This window comes from Argentina silus (assembly GCF_951799395.1).
Source record: "Argentina silus genome assembly, chromosome: 17".
Classification (NCBI taxonomy): domain Eukaryota; kingdom Metazoa; phylum Chordata; class Actinopteri; order Argentiniformes; family Argentinidae; genus Argentina; species Argentina silus.
The window spans coordinates 4,650,758-4,675,735 of record NC_139671.1 but is presented as its reverse complement, the minus strand read 5'-3'; the positions used below and the strand labels follow the sequence as shown (position 1 = coordinate 4,675,735).

General features: G+C 43.6%; 1 protein-coding gene across 1 annotated transcript; it reads right to left on the bottom strand.

Moving 5' to 3' along the window:
- Positions 1-624: 624 nt before the first annotated feature.
- On the bottom strand, positions 625-24,978 carry pinx1 (PIN2 (TERF1) interacting telomerase inhibitor 1; the record flags this gene model as incomplete). The annotated part of the gene is made up of 8 exons (XM_083688782.1): positions 24,930-24,978; positions 24,377-24,486; positions 23,768-23,860; positions 22,897-22,978; positions 22,417-22,506; positions 17,122-17,204; positions 2,456-3,160; positions 625-654 (listed from the first exon to the last, which is right to left on the bottom strand). The coding sequence occupies exons 1-8, from the start codon at positions 24,946-24,948 to the stop codon at positions 625-627; spliced, it is 1,212 nt and encodes a 403-aa protein (XP_083544908.1). The 5' UTR covers positions 24,949-24,978.

The following is a 24,978-nucleotide window of genomic DNA, read 5'->3' as shown; positions in this document are numbered from 1 at the left end:
TTGAGCTAGATTCAAAAAGCATTTCACTGTATCACTTACGGCCGTATGCGATGTACGTGACCAATAACATTTGATTTGATTTTGATTGATTTGATTAGACCCATAATAGAAGACGTATTGGTCCGAGTGGTAAGTGCAGGGAGAGCAACTGGGTTGTCCGTCTTTGGGGTCATCTCCATTGGAAGACGGGCGACCTATGAGAGGAACTCCTTGTCATCTGTTGGGATGAAGAGCTATATGGTTGCTTAGCTCAGCACTAAAGTGAAAAGTGACACTTGCAACTTTTCAACATAAAAAGGGTAAATCCTAATCATTAAACTGCAACATTTATTTACACAAATAATATTACCACAACAACACACATGGAAAATGTAATACTATTTACTTTCCATTATTTTTCACCCAGATATTGATGACTGTTGTGTTGAGTGACACTGACAGCGGCAGTTTCCTTTTTCCTCCTTTGACTCATAAAACCCACTCGCGTCCCAAAACAAGACCAGTTTGTTAAGTCTTTTTGTCCGTCCTGTCAAAGCAACAATATTTCATAACCTCATAAATCACATGTGAAGGGTACGGTGGATTTAAAGTGTCAGAGACGTTTATAGGGGTCCATTGACGGTCTCAAAGTTTTGTAATGGTTTTGATGGACACCTAGACAGAGAAACGCAGGTCAACAGTGAATTCAGTAAACCCTTGTGGGCTAAAAGTGGAATTAAGTGGGTTTTATCACCGAGATCAACAATACACACAGTTCTAAAATACTGGTATTTGCTCTTTGCCAATCAAATACCAGATATTACAGATGTGGAGGACAATATAGTGGATCAATATTGATACGATAAGGCAATCAACCAGCTAAACAATGGTATGGTTCAATGGTCTGAGTCCGACACAATTCACTAGAGACATTACATGAAATCCTACGACAAATAACCAGTATACACGATGGAAACAAACATTTACTTATGTGTCCAATATGCATGCGCTGAATGTACATTGTTTGAGCCACAAAAGGACTTGCAACTTCCTTGTCACCATATAACACTCCTCTTCTACTAGTTGTATTGTCCCCAGTCTTGCTGCGCTGTCCTGTCATGGGTGAACAGCATTGACACTGCAAGTGATTGTGAATATATACATCCCTGATCACTACGGTCACCTTTGTTGGCTTAATTTATTTCTTATTCACACAATTAGAAGTAAATACATAAACACATAAAAAAGTGAATACAATAAAATCTACATCATGTACAAAAAGAGCCATTTTGTAAGTCATTTATTGATAGCTGGTTAAAAAGAATGAACAGTTGTGGTCAAACAAACCTCTGTCCACTTCTGTCCAAGGTCCCCTATCTATAAGGGGGCCTGTCGAATATCAATTCATCAAATCTGTCATCCCCAAAACATTAAATACATAGCGATACAATTTTCATGAAATGTATGATAACACTGTTTCAGGTGTTAACATACAGTAAGGTGTGAATCAAGGCCTTATATAAACTGCAAGGAGTTGACAAATCAATCAATCATTAGTACCTCTTTCTGAAGCGCTTTCTAGAAATAGAAACAGTCATACACATACTGTGCAAATGAAATGTTACCTAATATCTCATACGTGCTTAACAATCAGAATAAGTTACTAAATACAACTCATTAGCAGGTCATTAGCAGCTTATAAGCACTTGGACATCCTATCGTGGAGGACAGATTTAGTTTGTATGCAAGTACATGATTATCCTAAAGGGATAAAATAAAATGATGTATTTGTTTCCTTACCCTAAAAGCAGTCTATGGACTGCTAGCCACGCTTTGGGTTTAATTAGTACATGCTGCCACTTTAACCAACTGGTAACTTTACATTTTTCACTCACCAAAAACCAACAGAAGTCAATGCAGCCTGAATAAGCATGTTTGAAATGTCAAGCCTGAATCATCCATATTATCATGAGCTTATTAGCAGAAATTTGCCGTGGCTACATAAACAAACCCAAAGAGTGGATTGAACTCTGCCCTTGCCCATGGACTGCTGAAAAACTAAGGAAATAAAAAATGTGGTCATTTGGGTGAACTATCAATTTAAAGAGAATACAATTAATCTTTGTGAAAATACCTCAACAAACTCAGCCTATGTTGTAAAGAGGCTTATAGTCAAATGTGTGAATTATGGCAGAGATATTCACTGCTGAGTGGCATGTCCATGTTCTTGCATTTGTGATCAGAGGCATACAGCAGCAGTGGTACCTGATGCAGTAAGAGTTCATGGGACTACCAGGAAAAGAAACTAAATGTTCTAGATGTTTCCTATCAAGCCCTAATCGTGGTCTTTTTTCTTCTTCTTCTTCTTCTTCTTCTTGTCCTTTTTGGATTTCTTCTCCTCTACCACCATCTCCTCCTCCTCCACCACCACTACCTCATCTTCTTCCTCCTCCTCCTCCTCTTCCACCACCACTACCTCCACCACCTCCTCCTCATCATCATCTTCCACCACCACTACCTCCTCCTCCTCCTCCACCACCACTACCTCCTCCACCCGTTCTCTCCGTTTCTTCTTCTTTTTGTTTACAACTTCAGGGTCCACAGCTATATTTTCAGTGGACACAAATCCATTGAGTAGCTCTGTTTCAGCACTCAGTCCTTTATGCTTCTTTTTCTTCTTGTCAGTCGGGGGCTGGTCTTCCTCGCAGTTCTCCAGGCCAGAGGGGGCACTGGCGTCTTTCTCCCTCCGCTTTCTCTTTTTCTTCTTCCTCTCTGTAGAGGCCTGCTCTGGGTCCTCACACTCCTCCTCTACAGGGGGCAAAACACACTCCTCCTCTACAGGGGGCAAAACACACTCCTCCTTCACCGCCACTTCCTCCTCCTCTCCATCCTTTCTCTTCTTTTTCTTCTTCTTTTTGGATTTGGTTTCTTCTTTCCCTTCGGTGGTGTTGTGGACGGCATCACGTGAGGCCTGTGACTCACTATTCTCTACCTCTGGTGACGAGGCCTTGCCACGACCCTTCTTCAGCTGAGCCATCCGCTGGGCAAAGTACTCCTGCATGGAGAGGGTGCTGGTCACAGTCTTGGTAATGGACTCAACGTCAAGAGTAGGGGTCGCTGCCGTCGGAGGTCCTTCTTTCTCCTCCTCCTCCTCCTCCGGCGAGTCTTGACCAATATTATCCTAGAGGAAAACAGAGACAAAGAAGATAACAATGAGGAGGTATACACTTCATTCAGAACATGCAGTACCCCACAGGGCCTATGGGGCTTGGTATTTATTGTGCAATCAAATGTAGCCAACTCATTCACTAGGAGAGTCACAAATTGCCCAACACAACCTGCAAGAGCTACTTTCTCTGAATACACACCCTGGTACGGCCAGGGTGCCAACCTGTCTGTGGTGTGTCTTTACACACCTGTCTTTACACATCTGTCTTTACACACCTGTGGCAGCCTTACCACTGAACATACCTCTGCAAAACAACCATTTCTCAATCAACTCAGACCTCATTCCGAGACTTGTTATGTCACCCAGTGACATCACAACATTGCTGTTGCCTGAGATCACTGTCCCAACTCTAGTCCTTGGGTCCTAGGTGCAATGTTTTCATGTCACATTCCATTAATACAAATCGAAAGTAAAAAATTTTTTTTAAATAAATTAGAATTGCTTTATATCCAATGTTCGTAACTTGACACAAAAATAAGCATACTGCATCGGCATGATGGATGTGAAATAAAGTGTGTGTGTATTCACTGGAATTCATTTAGGGATTTAATAGGCAAGTTGAAAACGTATTGGTGATTATAGAATCAATCAAGGAAATCTCATAAATAACTACAACAGGCGACAACATGAGACGGCTGACAGCCAACAGTGGGAGAGAGCAGCATGGAGAGAGAAGCATGGAGAGAGTAGCATGGAGAGAGTAGGCACACACCGCCTACAACCACAGGCAGCTCTCATACGGACGACAAAACCGGTCCGTTGGGTCATATCAGACACCATCAGCACAGCCTCCACCGAGGTACAGTCTGGATTAAACTGTACGGCACCAACACTTTGTCACGCCGCTCCACTGGCCCATTTGTCTTCATTTTCCTAATGGCCTACTCAATGCATAATGATTTGTCCTGAAGAATACCAACTCCAAGGACCACACTAAACAATGCGCTGTGTTGTACAGTACCACAGAGACAGCGTTGAGGATGGCATTTTTCAAGCCCTACAGTTAGGCGATACAGGGGTAAACACCGTGTAGGGGTGAGCCTTGTTACAGTTAGGAGATACAGGGGTAAAAAAACATGTAGGGATGAGACGTGTGGTTTCGGCCTGTTGCTTTGACGTTGCGATTCGGATTAAATGTTGATGCAAAGCAGTATGCTCGTTGTCGGAGTTAGACAAGCAAACGGATGGGGTGCAAACATAAAAGGGATCAATTCTAGGGGCAAAGACAAAAGCAATATGGCATTTTCACAGGGAGGTTGTCCTCTGATATTGATACCTGGGGGCAAATATGGGATTCCCATTGCTTCAAGTCAAATTCATATCTCTACATAGGCAATTTGAATGGAAAAATAATTTACAGTTGCAATATTAATATACACATCAAGGATATGCCGTGTTTTTCCCCCTTCATCGTATCGTTAAAGCAGCTGGGTACTTACGCAATTCAAATATTGCAAGATTCACATATACTTCTCTGTAGCCCACCTGGGATTTGAGCAAGTAGCCTACTGGTCATTAGTCTCTGTCTTTAACCAACCAAAACACAGCTTATAGTCAATACTATTTCATATAGGAAGGGGAGGTATAGGCATTGTTTTAAGGACTTAAACATTGATCAATTGGCATAAACGTATAAATCACTTCCTACATTTTAGCTGAACAATTGAATATGTTTTTTGCATCTCTGTCTTTAAAGTATGTAATTGGGATCACTCAAAAATCTGTGACAAATGTTGATGATACATTTGTATGTTGATGGTATATTTGATATATTTTCTGGATACTAATAATATAACTCACTGTAACTGTATAAGGCAAATAAAAATCATATATTTTAGATTTCTTGACCCCTTCACTTTTTCCACATTTTGTTGTGTTACAGACTCAATTTAAAATGGATTAAATTAAAATAATTTGCCATCAATCCACACACAATACCCCAGAATGACAAAGCGAAAACACGTTTTTTGAAATGTCAGTAAATTTAAATACATAAATACCTCATGTACATAAGTATTCAGACCCTTTGCGATGACACTCTTAAAATTAGCTAAAATGCCAAAATGTTATCTACAAATCACTCAATAAGTTGAATTGAGTCCATCTTAATGCAAGGATAATAGTTCATGTAATTTTAGAATTAATATCTTTGTTTTTTATAGGAGATTAGGATGTCACTACTAACTCAGGACAATTGACTCAAAAGCTGTTTCATGGACAGGTGTGGGCTATTCCTTTGTTATTTCTTTCTTTAAAAAATTATGGAGAAGGCTTGGAACTGCTCATGATCCGAAGCATACCACATAATCTATAAAACACGGTGGAGGCAGTGTGATGGCATGGGCATGCATGGCTTCCAGTGGCACTGGGTCACTAGTGTTTATTGATGGTGTGACAGAAGACAGAAGCAGCCAGATGAATTCTGAAGTGTTTAGGGATATACTGTCTGCTCAGATTCAGCCAAATTCAGCAAAGTTGATTGGACGGCGCTTCACAGTACAGATGGACAATGACCCAAAACATACTGCGAAAGCAACCCAGGAGTTTTTTTTAAGGCAAAGAAGTAGAATATTCTGCAATGGCCAGATCAATCACCTGATCGAGCATGCATTTCACTTGCTGAAGACAAAACTAAAGGCAGAATGACAACAAACAAACAACAACTGAAGACAGCTGCAGTAAAGGCCTGGCAAAGCATCACAAAGGAGGAAACCCAGCATTTGGTGATGTCAATGGGTTCCAGACTTCAGGCAGTCATTGCCTGCAAAGGATTCTCAACAAAGTATTAAAAATGAACATTTTAGTCATGATTATGTTAATTTGTCCAATTACATTGGAGCCCCTGAAATTAGGGGACTGAAAGTCTGCACTTCAATTGCATCTCGACTGTTTCATTTCAAATCCATTGTGGTGGTGTACAGAGCCAAATTTAGAAAATTGTGTCACTGTCCAAATATTTCCGGACCTAACTGTACATGAGGTATTTCTGTATTTCAATTCTAATAAATTTACTGAAATTTCAAATAATGTGTTTTCGCTTTGTCATTCTGGGGTATTGTGTGTGGATTGATGGCAAATTCTTTTAATTTAATCCATTTTAAATTGAGTCTATGAAACAACAAAATGTGGAAAAAGTGAAGTGGTCTAAATACTTTCCGAAGGCACTGTATAATATGATCTGCATGTGTGTGACTAACATTTCTGATCATCTTGAAAGTTTTCTGCTACCTCAGATGTCCACTCAAATTACTCTCAACTTCTAACAAGGAAAAGATGGAACTACAGTTGAGGTGCCATTAGACAAAACTTTTTAACTTCCCAGAAAAATCTATACTCCCTGTTGTTGCACAATGGCATCCCCTCTGGTTTAGACTGGGGATAGGGCTTACAGCTGATAGGGTTGAACAACATGTAGCAGGGATTTGTGATGATGGCTGGGGGGCACTTTCCAACTGCCTGTGAAATTACTCTCAAGAGAGGGCTAGGGGGAGAGGGTGAACGAGAGAGAAGGGGGGGAAAATTCCCTTCATCAGGGAAGTGGCGACTTGGTGTGTGGTTCTTCCTCACTCCGCCTAGGGACCTCCATTAGGCTTATCTCGAACACAACGGGAAAAACTGCTGTGCTGAGCATAGGCTGGACTGGACTTCACCACACACACACACACACACACACACAGACAGTGAGACGCACAGACAGTCTTAGACAGAGTGACTTGCAATAGCATTATGTCAACCTGTTTGCATGTTTGGTATGAAGCAAGGGGGTGGACTGCCACACAAGGGAGCTGATGAGTGAGGGAGGGTTGGTAAACGCACCTATACCCAACCACCACTGCCACCAGAGCCCCAGGAAGAGGATGCGCTCTCCTTGCCGTGTGCAGCTCGGAGATAAGGCTCCTTCAGCAGAGGAGCGGCCTGGCGGGCTATCAGGCTCTTCCTGCTCTGGCGGGGGCAGGGCTGGACAGGGGGGGGGGGGGGGGGGGGGCTCTCCTTCAAGACACTCCAGCTCCATCTCGCCTGCTAACATGGCCAATAACGAGAAACTACCGTGGAAGCCAAGACATTGCAGTTCTACCTTCAACAAAAAAAGAGCTCGTTAGACAGAAAAATCATCTCACATATTTTGTAGTGTTACTTTAGTTTATGCTGTGTCAGCGATGGGCTATTCGCCTGGTGTCCTGGGATTAAGACCTACTTATTGGTCGTGAAGTTGTGCAACGCTGATACAACAACGAAGAGGTGAAATACTGAGTCACTCAAGCAGAAGAGGACGGCTCTCCTCCTCACCTGAAGGAAGTTTCCCTGACCTTATGATTCCACAGGTTTACTCTGGGGGTGGCAAATGTGTTCAAAGGTGTGCATTCTTAAGGTGGATAAAGGGCATGCAAAATGCCTGAGCTTACTGGGAAACTGCTACTGTTGAGGACAAAACTGTTATTTATGTTAAAGACAGTGATCCATGACTAGAGGCCATATGGTGTGTTGGTCCATCCACTTGAACAAGTAGATGTCAATGACCCTGCTGAGGGCCCTGTCTTAATCTAGGGGGAGCAATGGTGTGTCTAATTAGTGTTTAGACGACTGGCAGGTGACTACTTGGGGATCTGTCAAGACTGGTTAGGTCTCATTCGCACCATCACAAGATGAATCGTCGTCACCTCGAAACTCCCAACCACAGACCTCTATGGCAAGATGCATCGTTCACCCAAGTTTCGTAAAAATTGGGCCAATCGTTGTAATTTCGTGAATGCTGCATCTGTATGGCAAGACACATCATTCACCCAAGTCTCGTAAAAATTGTCAAGATTTTCGAGGAGTGGCATCATAGTGTATTTGTTTCTGTATTATCTGCAGTGATTCTAATCAAACCATATCAATCCATATACCTTAGGACCACTATTGTCAAAGTGGGGTACGTGTACCCCGGGGGTACGTGGATCGATCGGTACGTGAAATAAATCTGTGATTTACCTTCCCAAACAGTCTTGTTGAATAGCTGACTGCAGTCTCAATACCAAAAATAAATGCATGCACCCTATCCAACAGAATAATATTATCACAATGTCTAATATGTAAGGGATAATGTTCATAGAATATCAATTAGGCTACAAAATAACCGACAGAGGGTACATGACTGTTAAAAGTTTGGGAACCACTGCCTTAGGATACCTGATGATATACACTCACTGAACACTTTATTAGGAACACCTGTACACCTTCTCATGGTGGAGGTGGTGTAATGGTGTGGGGAATGTTTTCTTGGCACACTTTGGGCCCGTTAATACCAATCAATCATTGCCTGAATGCCACAGCCTATTTGAGTATTGTTGCTGACCATGTGCATCCTTTCATGGCCACAATTTACCCATTTTCTAATGGCTATTTCCAGCATGATAATGCACCATGTCACAAAGCAAAATTCGTCTCAAACTGGTTTCATGAACATGACAATGAGTTCAGTGTTCTACAGTGGCCTTCCCGGTCACCGGATCTGAATCCAATAGAACACCTTTGGGATGTGGTAGAACGGGAGATTCACAGCTTGAAAGTGCACCTGAAAAATCTGCAGGAATTTCGTGATGCAATCAATGTCATCATGGACCAGAATCTCAAAGGAATGTTTCCAACATCTTGTGGAATCAATGCCACGAAGAATTGATTAATACCCAGTATTAGTATAGTGTTCCTAATAAAGTGCCAAGTGAGTACATCAACCATATCCAGTTGATTGATGTAGAGAAGTCATGTTGACTGCACTTTTTAAATTGCTACATGATTTTTGCAATGATATTTATTTTCCAGTGATAGAAGCAGCCAAATTCGCCTCGCCCCGAATTACTAACCTGCTGGGGCAGGAACTTAAGACATCCATTAGGAAGGTGAGCCAAAAACAAATTGTTCAGGCCAACTTTGAGTTTTGATGTGCTGTGTGTAGCCAAAACTAGTTTATAAGAAATGAAAGTGACTAAAGCTAAACAGGACCGTTGCCACAAACTAACTGCTAAAGCAGCCTACTAGTGCTGGAGGGCAAACCGTATGTGCAGTTGTACTAAACATTTTGACAACAAAACAGTGTGGTCTATTGCTAATTAGCCTCATCTCCAGGTTTTGATCCGCAAGCTACTCAAAGTCTGGACAGACCCCCTTTGTATCTCTGAGATTCAAAGAGAAAATAGAAAAACAACTTCTGAGGAGGTACTTTTCAGTCAGTTACTGTTTTGGATGAATCACAATGTAGAGAAGCGGCGCTCCAAATGGAAACAGGGCTGAAAAATTGCTGGGATGTAGTTTTTCGATTTGGTTTAATCACATTTCTTTGTTCTCACTACCAGCCGCTACCAAGGTCTGTAAAAAAAAAAAAAGCACACTGAAGAAGCGGAAGTTAAGAGAACTAAAACAGTGATAGGAAGGGAGGACTTTGCCATGTAAGTTCTCACGCAGAATGGATGGCATTAGCAGACACTTCAGGGGACCTACATTGCAAGATAAAGCCTGGTTTCGTGAAACTAATTACTAATAGACAGCCATACCAAAACAGAAAAAAAAAAGTACAGCCTCCCACATTAGTTAAGCCTTGGCTACTCCTTTATTCTTTAAAAAATATCTGTTTGCATTACTGGCCATTTCTTTAGCCAATATTAGGCAGTGTGTGAATTGTGCCAATTGTCCTGCCATGATAATAAATTTGGCGATAGCAGAGGTCTATGGATCAGGGCCGGATTACCCAGCTGTCCCTCCCTGATGAGCTCAGAGCGCTGCAGGCCCATCTTTCATTCTCCTGAGTGGGCGGACAGGAAAACAGGTGGATACCCCTCGCTTTTACTTGGTTTGCTTCAACATAATTTATTTTTTTTCCATCTGAGATACATGATTGCCTCCTCTGAACGATCCAATCGACGTTTGCATCAGCTGAAAAAAACAAGGTCTAAGAGGATGGATGAAGGACAATGTAACCTGCTGTCATCACAATAATCATGAGAAGAAGTAAGATAGAAAACTAAATGAATCAGAAGCATTTTTGACTCCTTACGCCACATACCGTAAATGTCATTCAGATATTAAATTGTGCACAATTTCATTATATATATATTTCATAGATATTTCAATTGTTACATGGAACACAGATATAGCCCACATCTGCCAGCATTTCCGTAATATACTGGCAATTTCAATTCCAACCTGCCACAAACACAATTCCAGCTCAGGTCATGCTCTCGACAAACATTTGTTTAAGAGGCATTCTCTTTTACACCACAATGAAAGGGTGTTTTATCATGGGTAACAAATGGAGACAACATTATGTATGCACTGTGCTTGTTTAATACACGGAAGTGCTTGCTGTCTGTGCCCCCCCCCCCTCCCCCCCAGGAGCATAGGTGTCATCCCTTAAGATGGAGGATACAGCGTTTACTTTCCTTTCTGTGATTTATTAGATTAAAAAGGCAGTGATTAAACGGGAGTCGGTGGCCATAACCAGCTGAGGGGCTGGAAATCTTCAGGCAGTTAGCTTCGCTGGGCGGTAATTACCCTGCCCCATGCATTCCAGCTTAGGCCGTAACTAAGAGACAGACGGTTTCTTTTTCCTTTTTTCTGCGCTAATCTGTACGTGTCAGCGAGCTGGCATGGCCTAGGGGGAGCCGTCGACTGAGCTGCCAGAGGGGGAGGTTGCAGGTGGGGGGGAGTGGTGTCACTTGGCGGGTTCCTTTATATTCAGCGGCGGCAGCAACGGGCCCTGTCAACAGACGCACTCTTTGAGAGGCAGAGCTTTTGTTTGAGGCAATTAGATGTTATCGGAGAGCGAATTAGAGCTCCTTAGCTTCAGAACAAACAGGGCGCCCAGCACGAGCGCATTACTCTTTGCCAAATACGCCAGCCACACTGGCACAATGCACGATTACCACAGTGCTTCCTGACCAAAGTTACAGTGCATATGTGACAAAATAAGACATCTATTTTTGTGCCGTTTTTTCATTCTCATCTCAATGAGTTAAATAAAATAAAGCTAATGTTAAACATAAACACAATTCTACACTAATAGAACAAGGAAATCTGACACAGTGGAAAATAATGCTAATCAAAACATGGTAGCCTGATACAAAGATGCCAAGCTAAATAGAGGTTTAGTCATCTCAAAGGATAATATCTCTGGTTCTGAATAATAACCTACTTCTAAATTCAGATTAAACATGGAAGCTGCAAGTTGCATTTTCAAACCGACCAGGATTAATGAAAAGCAAGGTTGCTTTTCTAACATGACTTCCAAATAAAGATAAAGAGAATAATTAATGCACAACCAAGTCGAGGTGCTGACTAACTAAAAGAAAAGAAAAGAAAAAAAATTGCCCAATAAACCTAATATTTCACAAATACAAGATCAACAAACAGCTTTATAACAAAATGAGACATTGGTGAAAGTTTAGAGGTTAAGCTACAGCGGCAAAAAAGGAATAGCTCTCAGAAGAAAAGCTGACATGAAGACCACTTTCCAGACCTCAACATCAGTTTTGAAAAGAAAAATCTAAAAGTTGAGTCTTGGATATGGCTATTTGATATAATTTTTCGGAATCTTCCTAAGTTCGCGATTTAAAATGAATATCTAACACCTCACTTCGTTGTGCAAGAGTCTGGGTAGTTCTGAGACCTGTTCTGTAGCCTGTTAGCATATTTCGTAGTGAAAAAGACACAAGGCTTCTGCGTCGTCAGCAATGTTTCTGAGCTCGACTCCGCCCGCCGACTCCCAGGCGCCCTGCCGCATCTGCCAAATGCCCAAGCCCCCAACCTGCGCTCCCGCCCCCCCCCCCCCCCCATTTTCCATAAGATGGCGGCGCCAGGGGAGCCCCCATGACGTGCGATCCTTCATGTGGACGAGGCGTGGGCAGAAGAAACCAGCAACAGGTGACATCCGACGGGGCCTGGTCCTGGCCTTTTGTGCCTGAGCAGGAGTGGGAGTGAGAGAGGCCACAGGGGTCACGCCAACCGCAGGGGTCACGCCAACCGCAGGGGTCACGCCAACTGCAGGAGCACGTCGTACGGACCGCCTGACTGGAACTCAAGGCCCTCAACCAGGCCAACTCCAACTCACCGACGGTTAATATCAACTTAGGTATTTTAAGGAGAGCATGAAGCACTGATAAAGCCCATAGAACATAATGGACATGTTCTGTTTACATAGATGGTGATAGATGGTCCGGACAGCTGTTCACACCCTCCAGTCACAGTTCAGGTTGATTAGTCATTATGCTATCAACGGTGTAATTTATGACAACACTATGTTTAATGAATTGGCTGCCATTATAAATGTTCTGCAATTCGCCAATCAAAAATATACACAAGGAGCCTAATTTGTATTGAAATTAATTCACAGAAAAAAGACAGGTTCTTTGTGGGTTTTTTATCACAGTTTGGAGGTTGTTACCACAATGCAGAACAAAGCAGTGTATTGGTACGGTCAACACCAGGCAAGTGGTCAGTTTCATAAATCAGAGATAAAAATGTATTAACACAAATGTTCTAGAGAAGGACCTAAGCGACTCATTGTCGACCCCGACCAAAAACGAAACCAAGTGAAACCACAAAAGGCGGAAACAGACAGTAATTTTTCAAACCAGAAAATTATACAAGCATCAAAAGTTAATTTATTTCTTAGTTTCAAACACTAATAAAAAAATTAAAAAAAAAGCCTTTTTCCACATCGACAAAAAAAGGAAGGAAATACAACGAACGGAAAATAAACCTGTACAGACATTGGCGATTCCACCTTTCACGTGAGCCGGCGGCTTTAAAAAATGACTAACTTTTGTTGATGTATGAATCGGCGGGGAGTCTATTTATCAGCAGCCCCTCTGCAGTCGCCCGCTCAGGTCCCTCAAGTCACCGGCCGCGTCGCTCCTCTTTGACTGATTAATTAGCCAATCAGAGGACATTTTTCACAGGGCGGCAGGATGGTTTATTTCAGCTAATGCCGAGCTTTCTAGCCGGGGCCCGTTCGAGCCTCGTCGGCTCTTTCAGCCTGCCGGAGTGGCCGGGCGGAGGGGCAGGGGAGATAAATCAAGCCGGGCTGGCCCTCCCCGCGGCTCCCCTAACTAAACCCCTTGAGGAGGGCAGGGAGAGCTGGGGGTGGGGGTGGGACGGGGGGGGGGGCGGGTGGGACGGGATGGCCAGGGGCACTGCTCGCCCGCCGATAAGCACAGGGAGCGCAGCACTGCCAAAGCACCTTCATTTAGAAGTGGCTGGGGCTCTTTGATATCTGCAGCAAAAGGCTGTCATTTGTCTTGCGGTGAGTAATTGTGTCGCGGGGCAGAAGAGGAGGCAGGAGCCGGGGGGAGCTCGCGGGCGTGGGCTCAGTGATGGATCACAGAGAGGGCCGTGGATGGACAGCTGCTGCCACACCACTGGATAACCGCACTGGACAGGGAGATTGAATCATGTTTGTTGAAAATATTTTTAGAGTAGCTGGAGGCAAGAGAGAGGTGGTCAGGAGCTAGTGGTGATGCTTGTATCAATCACCTACCTGTACGTACTAGATGCCTAGTGCATCTGACGTAATAGTAAATTGCTGCAGATAACTATTGAATACAGAAGGTACAAATAACTGCTGTTCCATAATGCTAACTTAAGACAGTTTCATACGATAGGTTTTATTAATAATTACTTAACCGTCTTATCACAGTTATTGTTACTAAAACATGTTATGCCCAACTGCCATAATGTTACTCACAGAACTTGAGGTTGCGAATAGTTAGCGACTTATCAGCACCACAAAACACGCACAAACTGTCTCTCTGGCTGACAGGGTCACTTGTTGTGCTCCAATCTGAATATACCTGTGTTGAAAATGAGGAGAAGGGGTTGGGGAGTGAATAAACACTGGCTGCCCTTCTGCTCCCCTCTCTCTGCCCGTCCACCCAGACAACAGGGCCTATGGTGATCAGTGGCATGTGGGACGGCCCTGTATGTGTTTGTGTGTGTGTGTCAGGGAGCGTTGTGACTGCCGATAAGGGGCTGGCAGGAAGCACATCTCTGTGGAGGAAGGAAAACCCCAGCGGGGGGGGGGGGGTGGTGGTGGTGGTGGTGGTGGGGGGGGGTGTAGGGTAGCCACGGGAGGGGAGGAGATGGGTTTTGGGAAGTTCATCCAGACAGAGGGCCTGCAGTGAGAGTCCCCTGGCCTTGCCTTGTCTGAGTGCAGATAGGGGACTGGAAGCTGTGTAAACCCGCCCCATGCCTCCCCCTCATCCATGTGTACGGTGGCCAACCAACCCTCCCATTGTGGATACAGGCGCTAACCCAGGTGCACACACCACTTCCTATGTAGACACAGGCCACAGTCCAGGTGCACAACACTCTTCCTGTGCAGAACCCGCGCTACGCAGGCAGGAGTCAGGTGTGTATATTGGACCGTGCCTCTCTGTCAAATGCAACTGCAGTAGACAAAAGTGTAAATACTTTTCAGTGGGTGGCTAGAGGTCACAGCCGGTGTGAAACGGTGGCAGGAGAACACACAGAGAGAGCCTTGAGCTCGGTCGGTCTCTCTCTCTACCTGTACCCAAGCAGCCTCCGTTGTTCCTGGGCCACCGCAAGGCCTCGTGGGATACCATTGTGATTCTGTTCAGTGTTTTCGATCTGGTCAATGGTGTCCCTCCAGACCAGGACAATAACAACCCGTGACAAAACGATTAGAAGAAAAAATAAACTGCACATATTGCTAGCGTTTCCAATGCTAATCAACGCGGGAGCTGTGGCCATTGTGAGGCGATGGCAAGGCGGGGGAATGCTGGGGCTCTTTAGTGAGAATTATGGATTTGGGGTGCCAATTTCTTTGTGCCAAAGTCTACAGAGAGAGAGAAAGGAGGTTGTAATGTGTGCTAGTCAAAGCTACACCTGTGTTTTTCCTTTTGGCTGTGTATGGGGCCTGCAAAATAGGAAGGAAGCCGTATCTGCAGAAATCCCTGCCATGGTGCAGACAAAGGATGAGCCCCAACTTGTCATAGCCCGACAGAAAAAAAAGGAAGGTGATGATATATCAAGTCTAACTGGAATAGAGGGTTTGTTTTGCACTTGCAGCAATGAAGGTAACTAATTACTTGCTTTCCCTTTGCCGTCCATCGAATACCTTGTTTCTTTGATCGAGATCTTGACAATATCATAAGGCTCAAGGAACACAAATAGAAAATGACACCGCTGAAGTCCCTGTGAGTGTAGCATTAAATGAACAGCCTTTCATTCCCATCGTACAGTTTTCTGTGATACATCTATGAAATTCAGGTGGGAAAAAACGAATAGCATCTGCATTTCTGTCAAGCCATTATTTAATCATCACTTCTTAATGAACGATGAGTTTAACGTTACAATGTTTTTTATTCTGACAAAAATAAATACCTGGCGCTAGGCAACACAACCCCAGCGTAACCACCACATAAAACACCTGATTCAAGCCTATGCAACTACCTGAAGTCTCAAATGAACCAGGCTCAACTTTTCACAACCTGGCAACATTCATGCACTGAGATTGCTGCCAAATCAAATTAAACACCAAAATCAAATGTAATGCTCTGGCAACCGCATTTTTTGTGGGCACCTGCACCTGAATATTTCTCATAACAAAGATGTATAGGTAATGTGTACATGAACTTACTTACATACTCAACATCGAAATCTAACACCTACGAATTGACAGGATAATTACATTCAAATTGAAACCTATAAAAACAAATAAACACTAGCCTATATTCAATATTGTCAGTTATATATACAGGACATTAAAAATAACTCAGGGGCGGCTTTTGTAAGTCACTTTACTAATCTGCTTAAAGAGATTTAAGGATTTTTGTATATTTTCAGCCACTATTTCTAAAATGTGCCAAAAACAGGTCCCCGAAATAGTCAAGAAATTACTTGATGGGACAGCTTATTTTGCAAACGTTTGTTGGTCTTAAACTAAGGACTGTGTCGTCAAAAAAATAAGAACATTATATCACGAACCATACGGTCAACACTTAAGCCAAATGTTATGTAAAGAATTAGCAACGAAAATCCTGTAGCATCTCTTTAATAATCTATTACAGTGAGTCGCCTGTAGGGCCCTCTATAGGTTAGAGATTGACCTGCAGTCAAAGAAGCATTTGGCCAAACAGATCAATTTAATGTGACCACCCTCAACAGTTGAGGAGAGGATAAACTTTTGGGGTTTTGCAGGCGTCATCAACTCAGATTTCTGCACACCTCGCCCCATTTCTCACTAATGGAGCCCGATGGCACCCTGAGTTACCTGATGTGACTGCCTTGAGAGAGAGAGAGAGAGAGAGAGAGAGAGAGAGAGAGGATGGGGTGAGGAGGAGAAGGGGGGGTGGAAGAACACAAATCCTTTAACTGGATTTGGGTGCTTTTTTCCGCAAACGGTGCCCTGCGGTGCCCTGCATGGCTAAGGCAGCACGCTATGACATGGCTAATCTAGGGCCACCGGCTGCTTGGGAACCTAGGACAAGTTGGGGGGGGGGGGGGGGGGATATCATGTGACAAGGGCCGCTGTCACTGGTGGCAACAGCAGCGGTCAGCCTCGATTACCGGGGACGGCGGAGAATAATCTTGAGCCGTGTCTGTAGAGGCGTGCAGCCCCCGCCCCCGCCCCCGCCCCCTGCGCTCGTTGACGGGGTGGGAGGCACATCTTTCAGGTTTAGCGCATTTTTGTACCAGTCTCTAGGAGAAATAGCACATTTCTGCTGACTCAAGAGCTGAGGAGGTGTTTTCCAACTGCAACCAGAAGTTTGGATCTATTACTTCCCTCAGTAGGAAATCAGATCACATCAGAGGTGAAAATTCGATTAGGCCTGATTGGCCTGATTGGGGTGGGGGGTGGGGGGGGAAGATGTTCACAATGAGTTGTAAGAACATTAGGTGGTACTCTGGTCGTGTCTTACCTCCTTGACGTTGGACTGCTTAGCCCCCCTCCTCCCAAAGATACAGGCCAGGTCAGTCTGACTGCGACTGGACAGGTCTTTTCCTAGAAGGATGGAGGAAATATTAGACAAGGTGCTTTTTTAATCTCAAGCGTCACACAACACTAATAGAGCATTATGCACAGATTAGCCTGGAAGTTCAGCTTGAGTCAAAACTCACAACAAGGGCCACAGACAAAGAGGTCCTCTCAGACACATACATTTCACATGAACGTGCTAAACAGGGATGTAGTGCTAGAATAAAAACCTGGGTAAATGACACCGTAGAAAATGAGGAACGTAAACAGCAACTTTAAAATCCACATATTTTCATAAACTGTGGGTAAATGCTATTAACCAACATTTGCCCTCTACTCCATCACCGGTGCTATACAAAGAATCCTGTGCCCATAAAAACCTCAAAATGCATCCAACAAATGCCCACAAGGCAAAGACAAATGTATATTTCTCAACCATGCAAGTTAATTATACATTAAAAAAAAATCGATAACATCTGAACACGGTTTTGAACTTCTGCCATGGAGGTTGGGGGATAGGGTGGAAATGTTTTTTGAAGTGAAGAAAGGCACGTTTGCGTGGTCGCTTTGGGATAAAACAGCAAAGAAAAATAAACCGACAGGGCCGGCCACACCTCCAGGCTCCCGTTTTCCAGTCAGGCTCAAAGACTCCAGGAGCACACAGCCACCCGTCTCGGGCTCAAGTCATGTTCGTACAGCTGCATCCTCTTCCTCCAGCAGGGCCCTGATAACATTTGGTTATTTATTGCTCTAAACCTTTTCCCTTGCTGGTCTTAAAGGGCGACCAAGCAGTCCTGTAAGAAGCAAAAACAAGGAGGGGGTATCGTGTCTGTAGCCTACTGATCTTTCTCAAGGTAAAATGAGGCCCGATGTGACTTTCTCGCTATTTGGCAGAGGAAGTATCTGTCAAAAGGCACTGGGAGGATTTCAGGTGTCAACATAGTGACAGCATAAAAAGGAGCTTAGCCTTTTTTTGAATGTTCTAAAATGGCTGGATGCCATTGGGGGCAAGACGGGGGCAAGTATTGCGGGTGCAGTGGGAAGTGTTGTGGAATACCTTTAGGTTTCCAAGGTCACAGTTAAGATGGAAACGAGTTCCAGTGAAACTCTTGCCAAAGCATATTAGCCAATCACCATGGCTTTATCATACTGAGGGGCTAATCTGACAACTAACAAACTAACGGATTACCTGCAAGGTTCAGGGACAAGATCAGAGGTGTCCTATCACATTTAATGCTAAACGACATTTAACTGTGGCTGGGGAGGGTTTTGACAGTGTTTTCGTAAAGATCGACTTCAGAGATTGACACAAAAGACCACCGACACAGCACCTGTTACTGTTGGTCCGACAATTAACAACAACACTAGCGTTTCATTAACAGGCCTATTACTTGAATAACTTTTTAAATACTTTTTTTAAATCTACAACTTAAGATACAGGCTTGTAAAGGCCTCTGGCCGGGTTGCTAAATGGAACTCTCATATGTGGGAGGGTTGGTAAAGTGGGCAAGGCCGGAGCAAAGCCACACAGCACGATGGAGTGCTGTAGTTAAACCCTACCCTCCCCAGTCCGACAGGTGATAGATGGGGGGGACAATTAAAACTGGGTTAATGGTTTACGCTGTGGGCACAGACCTGGGCAGCGGAGATGCCGGTGCCTTCCCCTGCAAACGAAAGCAATCAATTCACAGTGCTGGCAATGAGGGAGCGAAAAAAACTGGACATCAATCAAAACAGACAAGAGAGAGAGAGAGAGAGAGAGAGAGAGAGAGAGAGAGAGAGAGAGAGAGAAAGAGAGAGAGAGAGGTGAAAGCAGAGGGCTTCTTAACAAAGAGGCCTAAAGGCTTAAGTTCACTGTGCCTCCCTTGACCTTGTCCCGCCTCACTACCCAACCACCCCACTACCAAACCCACATATCAGCAGCTTGAACTAAGGTTCCCAAAGTTAACTTCAGTGTCAAAGTAACCGACCCTTCAACAAAGATAAACAAATTCAGTAGTGAGGATTAAATGTTTGGTGAATATCAGGTTTAGACAGCAGTGTTACTGGCTATCCTCCCGCAGACCATCATCTCTCAGACCCTGCACTTTGCCTGATAAAAAAAGAAAGAAAAAAAAGAAAGAAAAAGAAATCCCACCCCAGCACAGCACAGCACAGCCTTGCGCCTCACCCGTACCCAGGTCTGCATCCCTACCCTTACCCTACCCTTACCTTACCCTTACCCTACCCTTACACTACCCTTACCCTACCCCTACCCCTCACCAGGGTCCGACTCACAACAATTACATTTTACTTTTCTTTCTCTGGCACTGTGGCTGTCATTAGCCGGCTTGCCATAACGGGGCTTATGCCATGTGTGCCAGCGTGTGCCACGGCCAATCGCATTTCCACAGTCACTCCCGGGCCTTCAGCGATGCTTACTCTACTCTCTCACTCCGGGCCTTCAGCGATGCTTACTCTGGGACTACACGGTGCATAAAACTCGGGCTTCTAGCCTCCTCTACCCCTTTGGTCCTTAAGAGGCCAAACGGGGCTATGGGCGTGGTTTAGAGCGAGAGCAGGATGTTCTTATCATCCAAGTGCTTTAGTCGTGCAGTGAACTTGGTGGGTGACAGGCATAGCTCGCTGTAACTACACAATCTCATTTATTTTAACACGGCTCAAACTAAATAGCTTAAAAGTGAAATACTACACAAAAAAGCTTAAGTCATTAGGACCTGGGAAACCAGAGGATTTGACATTGTCTCCATATAATTCACAACCTTCTGCAGAACTGCAGGATGTAAACAGACTGGGGATCGTATACAGGCCGGGACGAGAACGCCCTGCAGTGGAAATTCAAAAGGGCTTGTTCACTAGGCTCAAAGCACTGGACTCTGAGCACTAGCTGGCCGCTAGTAGGCCTTGACAAGCACTGGCACCGCTGTCGAAAAGCGCCCATTCTTACAGAAAGACTTGATGTGATAATTGTTTCACTTATTTTAGATGAATGCACTCATTGTAAGTTTCTGTGGATAGGAGCATCTGCTAAATGACTAAAATGCTAAAATGTTAACGGAGTGAAACTGGTGAAATCAACAATTACTCAATAACCAAAGATCACATCTCAACTAAATGAGCAGACCAAGCTCAGCCAAAACAAAACAAAAAAGGAAACAGAACCTTAATTAATTAAGCAATTGGCGTAAGAAGATAATAAGTGATTTCTTCCTTTCCTCTTGTGAACCTTCACGTAACGCCTTTCTCATACGTGTGCAGATATAGAGTTGCATAAGTAGCACCTGACAGGCAACCTTTTTCAACTTCAGATGTAAACAGCTTAACTCGGCTAAACCCATTACCAGCCTTAACCTGGCACTGACCGTACAGTGGACCCAATGCAGGAGGCATGTGAATGGGCGTGGACACTTGTGGGTTGCCCAGCAACCTTTGGTAGTCCATGGCGATCCAGTCCACAAACCAGATATCGGGTGGTAAGTTGATGGTTTAACTCTGGATGGCTGGTCAGGCTCTGTCATTCAGACATCTCCTTCTCTCACAGTTGCTGCTCCACTCGACTTCCTCAGCAAACAAAGTGACACCCGTCAGCCCCCCAGGGAGGCAAAGCATTGAAATATCGCATTTCACAAAGGGGGTTATTATGAGCTTGTCTGCAAATAAGTTTAAGCAAGCGTCCCCATCAATGGCATGGCAACCGGAGAGGCTACATAGGATCAACAATCCTGCAAGTTCTACCGGCTGTTTGGCGTAGCCTGTCCAACATGAGACAGGGCAAGGGGATGGACAGTTCTAATGACATCACGTGCATTAGCTTTAAAAGCTGTCAGAAGACAGGTTAGCATTAGCCACAACGCTAACTAAGAACACTAAGGGACTGAGCTAGCCTGTGCTGGGGGGGGAACGAGCCCATACTCGTAGTGGATAGTTAGGTAACATGGCCTCAATTCTTGATTGCTTACGAATTGCCAAGTTCCACGATTGGAAAGCAATCAAGTCGTTGATGGCAAAGGAATGCAGGCACGTCATGAGGAGAAAGTGTATTTAAGGTCTTCTCTCGGGGGGTCAATGAGGATGTTTGGGGCATTGGGGTGGAAAGGTAAGATTGTTGAGGATGTCCATTCTCCACTTTAAGTGTCTCCTGCCTGGGTGCATCCAACCTCTCTCCTTTATCTATCAGGAGCATGGCCTTCCGGTCCCAGCTAAATTAAGAATACAAAAACAGGGCGAGAGGGTCTGGGGGACAGATTGAGGCCCAGTGTTATCTGAGAGGGTCATCTAATAGGTGGTGCAGGCGCTGGAAGATGTTTTTTGGGGGGGAGTGCAAATGGACATGCCAGATGCCCAAAACAGGAAACAGGAAGTGGCTATTTGACTGACGTAAGAGGGTCTTCCAGGTGAGGTGAAAGCAGAATACTTCTGTGCATGTTTTCCCATTCACCTTGACAAAACAAGGTATCTTTAGAAAGAAAGGAGTATGTGTTTAAGGCAACATCCGCAATATTTGCTAATGTTACTCAATAAGTCCACAACTGTTCTGACCTATATACAGAAAAACGCAAAAAGTAAATACTTAATTAGTTACCACAGAGTTGCTAAACTCAATTTTCATTTAAAAATATAATTAAATACAGTAACACTGTACATTTTTATGATTGCTCCTGTCAATAAAACAATGATCCAGCAAAGACACTCGACCGTAAACTGGCTACTGTTTCTTCATATCTCATCTCCAGTGGCCCTGAACGTTTGGCAGAGCCGTCCTCACGCCCATCTACCGTACCGGCCGTGACCTGATGGTTGGCTTCCTGACGTGCCGAGGAGTAATGAAACCAAACGGGTGGTTTATTAATAACCTCCCCTCCCCTCCCCTGGTTAGGCTGACCGGACTGACACGGCACCAGCACCAGCTGATGGAGTGAAGCTCTGACCCGTGTCGACGGTTCAGAGTCAAGGAGCCATGGGTTGAAGTGAGTGGTGGTGAGAGGAACCCGTTTGGAGGAGGGAGTGAAGCAGCCCGACAGCATGTAGATTGAAGTATATATCGAAAGGACACCTGGTTAGGTTGGAATGTGTGCTGTATGTATTTCTATGTGCATAAATCAACTTCGGGCCTGAAGATAATACATTACAAACCTCCAGGGCAGTCTACTAGCCGAAAGAATCGCCACGTGAAAAGCCCCATTGAACCTTCTGCCTCCTGAGGGAAAATATTACACTCATCAGATCACAAGTCACTCACCTTTGGTGAATTTCATGTAATGGACCCTCTTTTTGGATGTCTTGGACTTCTCCTCCAAGCTAAATCCCTGCTTTTCTTCTGGTGGGGGCTCTAATGTAAACACAAACAAACAACAATCAAAACTACAAAAGTGGTAAACACAATAAGCAGTATTATGGCATCAGAGTTAACAATCTCTTTCCAGCTCTCCAAGCATATAATCTTTATTTTTATTTTGTAGAAATCTCTGGTAAGAGTGGATAAAAAAACCATTAACAAACATTTCTGTGTAGCTTTCAGCCTCACCTTCCACCAAATGCTACAGTAGCACCCCCTAGTGGCACTCAGTAAACATACCTACCACTGGACTGAACTGAACAGAGCTGACGTCCTTGAATGTTCAGAGCAAATGAAGGCCTCTCTTGCTAATCCGTTTTGCTGTGTGCATGTATGTGCATTGCAGATTATACTTTATGCATGTACGCATGTGTTTCTCTTTACCATTGGTAGAAGGTTGACCATGACAGCTGTTCAGATCAGCAAGAAGCTGGTTGAAGTCATCTTGATGGGCAATCCAGTTGTCCTGTAAAATGAGTGGATTTCACCAACATTGAATGAGAAACAAATAAACTGCATCACTGTAGTCTTTACATATCAGATAACTATATGCAACTAGAATTACGCCACACATTAATATATAGAAAACGCAATCATGTGAAAGGGATTTGATGAGGAATCATAATTCATAATATTAATAACAATAATAAAAAAGAGTAACTGTAAAGTTCGTATCTGGGTAGAAGACAGGACTCAACTTAATAAACAATGTTGTTTATTTACTGTGTGTCCTTGTTCCCATTATTCTACCGAAAATAAGTTTTACCGCGATCTATTTTCCTTGACAGTGTTTGCTCTATAACTCCTCTCCCTCCTCTTCTTTGATGTTTCTTGCCAGCATTCAAAGGAAAACGGTCAGACTTTGGCTCTTATCATGATCTCATATAGGTTATGAGTATCTATCCATTCTATCTATAAATTGTTGGCTACAGAGCATGCACCAAGACCGGGTGGCAAGCTTTTCCATTTATCAGCAAATGTTTTATGCACAAAAACCAAAAAAAGAGTTGTCATGAAAATGCACCAACACATCCGTTTTCTATTTGGTAAAAGTTATGTGACAGGGTGCTTTCAAATTTGAAATTAAATCAAATGTTCAATAAAAGCCAGATTGGTGGAAACATACCGTGCCCTCAGAAATGCACATATGTTTCTTGGGCATAAACTTTGTTTTATTAGATTAATCAAGAACACATGTCCACATCTTTCCTTAAAACACACTCTTTCATAGTAATGACATCAGCTGTCGACTCACCTCCTGGCTGGCATTGGTTCCAAGTCCCAGATTGTTGTTTTTAACTTTGACTTTGATGTGATCTGTGGACCCTTGCTCAGTTCTCCCCAGGCCCTACGGAAGACAAACAGATACAAGGCATAGTTTAATGTAAAGAACTACCGCATTTGTCATCTAGAAGTTAATATTAGTACGGTAAAAATTAGTAACGGGCACTGAAATGGAAAGTCCATATTGATATCAGCTGAATCCTTTCGATGTAATATCGATACACAAGTCACACACCCCATACCCGTGCATACAGGAGAGTGTAAAAAAGAAGTTATATCATATCGCAATATCTCACACTCTTATCGATATCGACTAATATCAACATCATACCGAATTATCAATATTGGTGCCCACCATTAGTAACAATATTATTGGAACCTCTTTATGATTTGTGTGCTGGAAAAACCTTAACTGTCACATGTATATAAGACAACACTTGCAAGGTGTCTCAAATGCTGTATTATAAACTACAATAGCGGAACAATTAAACACTGCACCAATTTTACACATTTGTTTATGTGGTAGCTACAGAGGAACAGTGCAGAGTGGCGTACATTAGTAAATGATATCAATCAGCACCTTGCCCTTAGACCAGCCCATTCGCTCCAGCATCTTCTGGCCGAACTTGGATTCATCTTTACTCCAAGTGCTGTTCCTTGGGTCAATCGACCACTTCTGTTTTCTTCGGGCTAAAGGATAAACCATCATAACACTGTAACTAGCAGCTAAAGCCATCTGTCAAATGTTCTAGCTAGTAGATATCACTGAACATTACATAACCAAGACAATAGCTATTGTAGTTACAACCGTATGGCCCAATCAGAGGCAGGATACATAGTCAGTGAGACTAGGTTACCTTTCAATACATCATTTTCTTATTTGCAAACAAAATAGCAAGTAGCAAATCACTAGACCGGTAGCTAGCTGGTTATGTTGTTATGTATGTGGCTAATGCTAATTGTACATGGGACATCAGTTTTCAAAACACAACTTTGCTGTGATATTCGTAGACACACAAGTTTGCAAAAGATCAATGGCATATTAGAAAACATAACTTAACAAAATTAAACTTATTTGTGTTAAGAATTAAATACAGTTATTTACAAAAATATGTATACGGCGAAGCACTCACGTTCTGCGAGCATGGACATCCTGGGGTCTTTAAACACGTGGCGATCCGG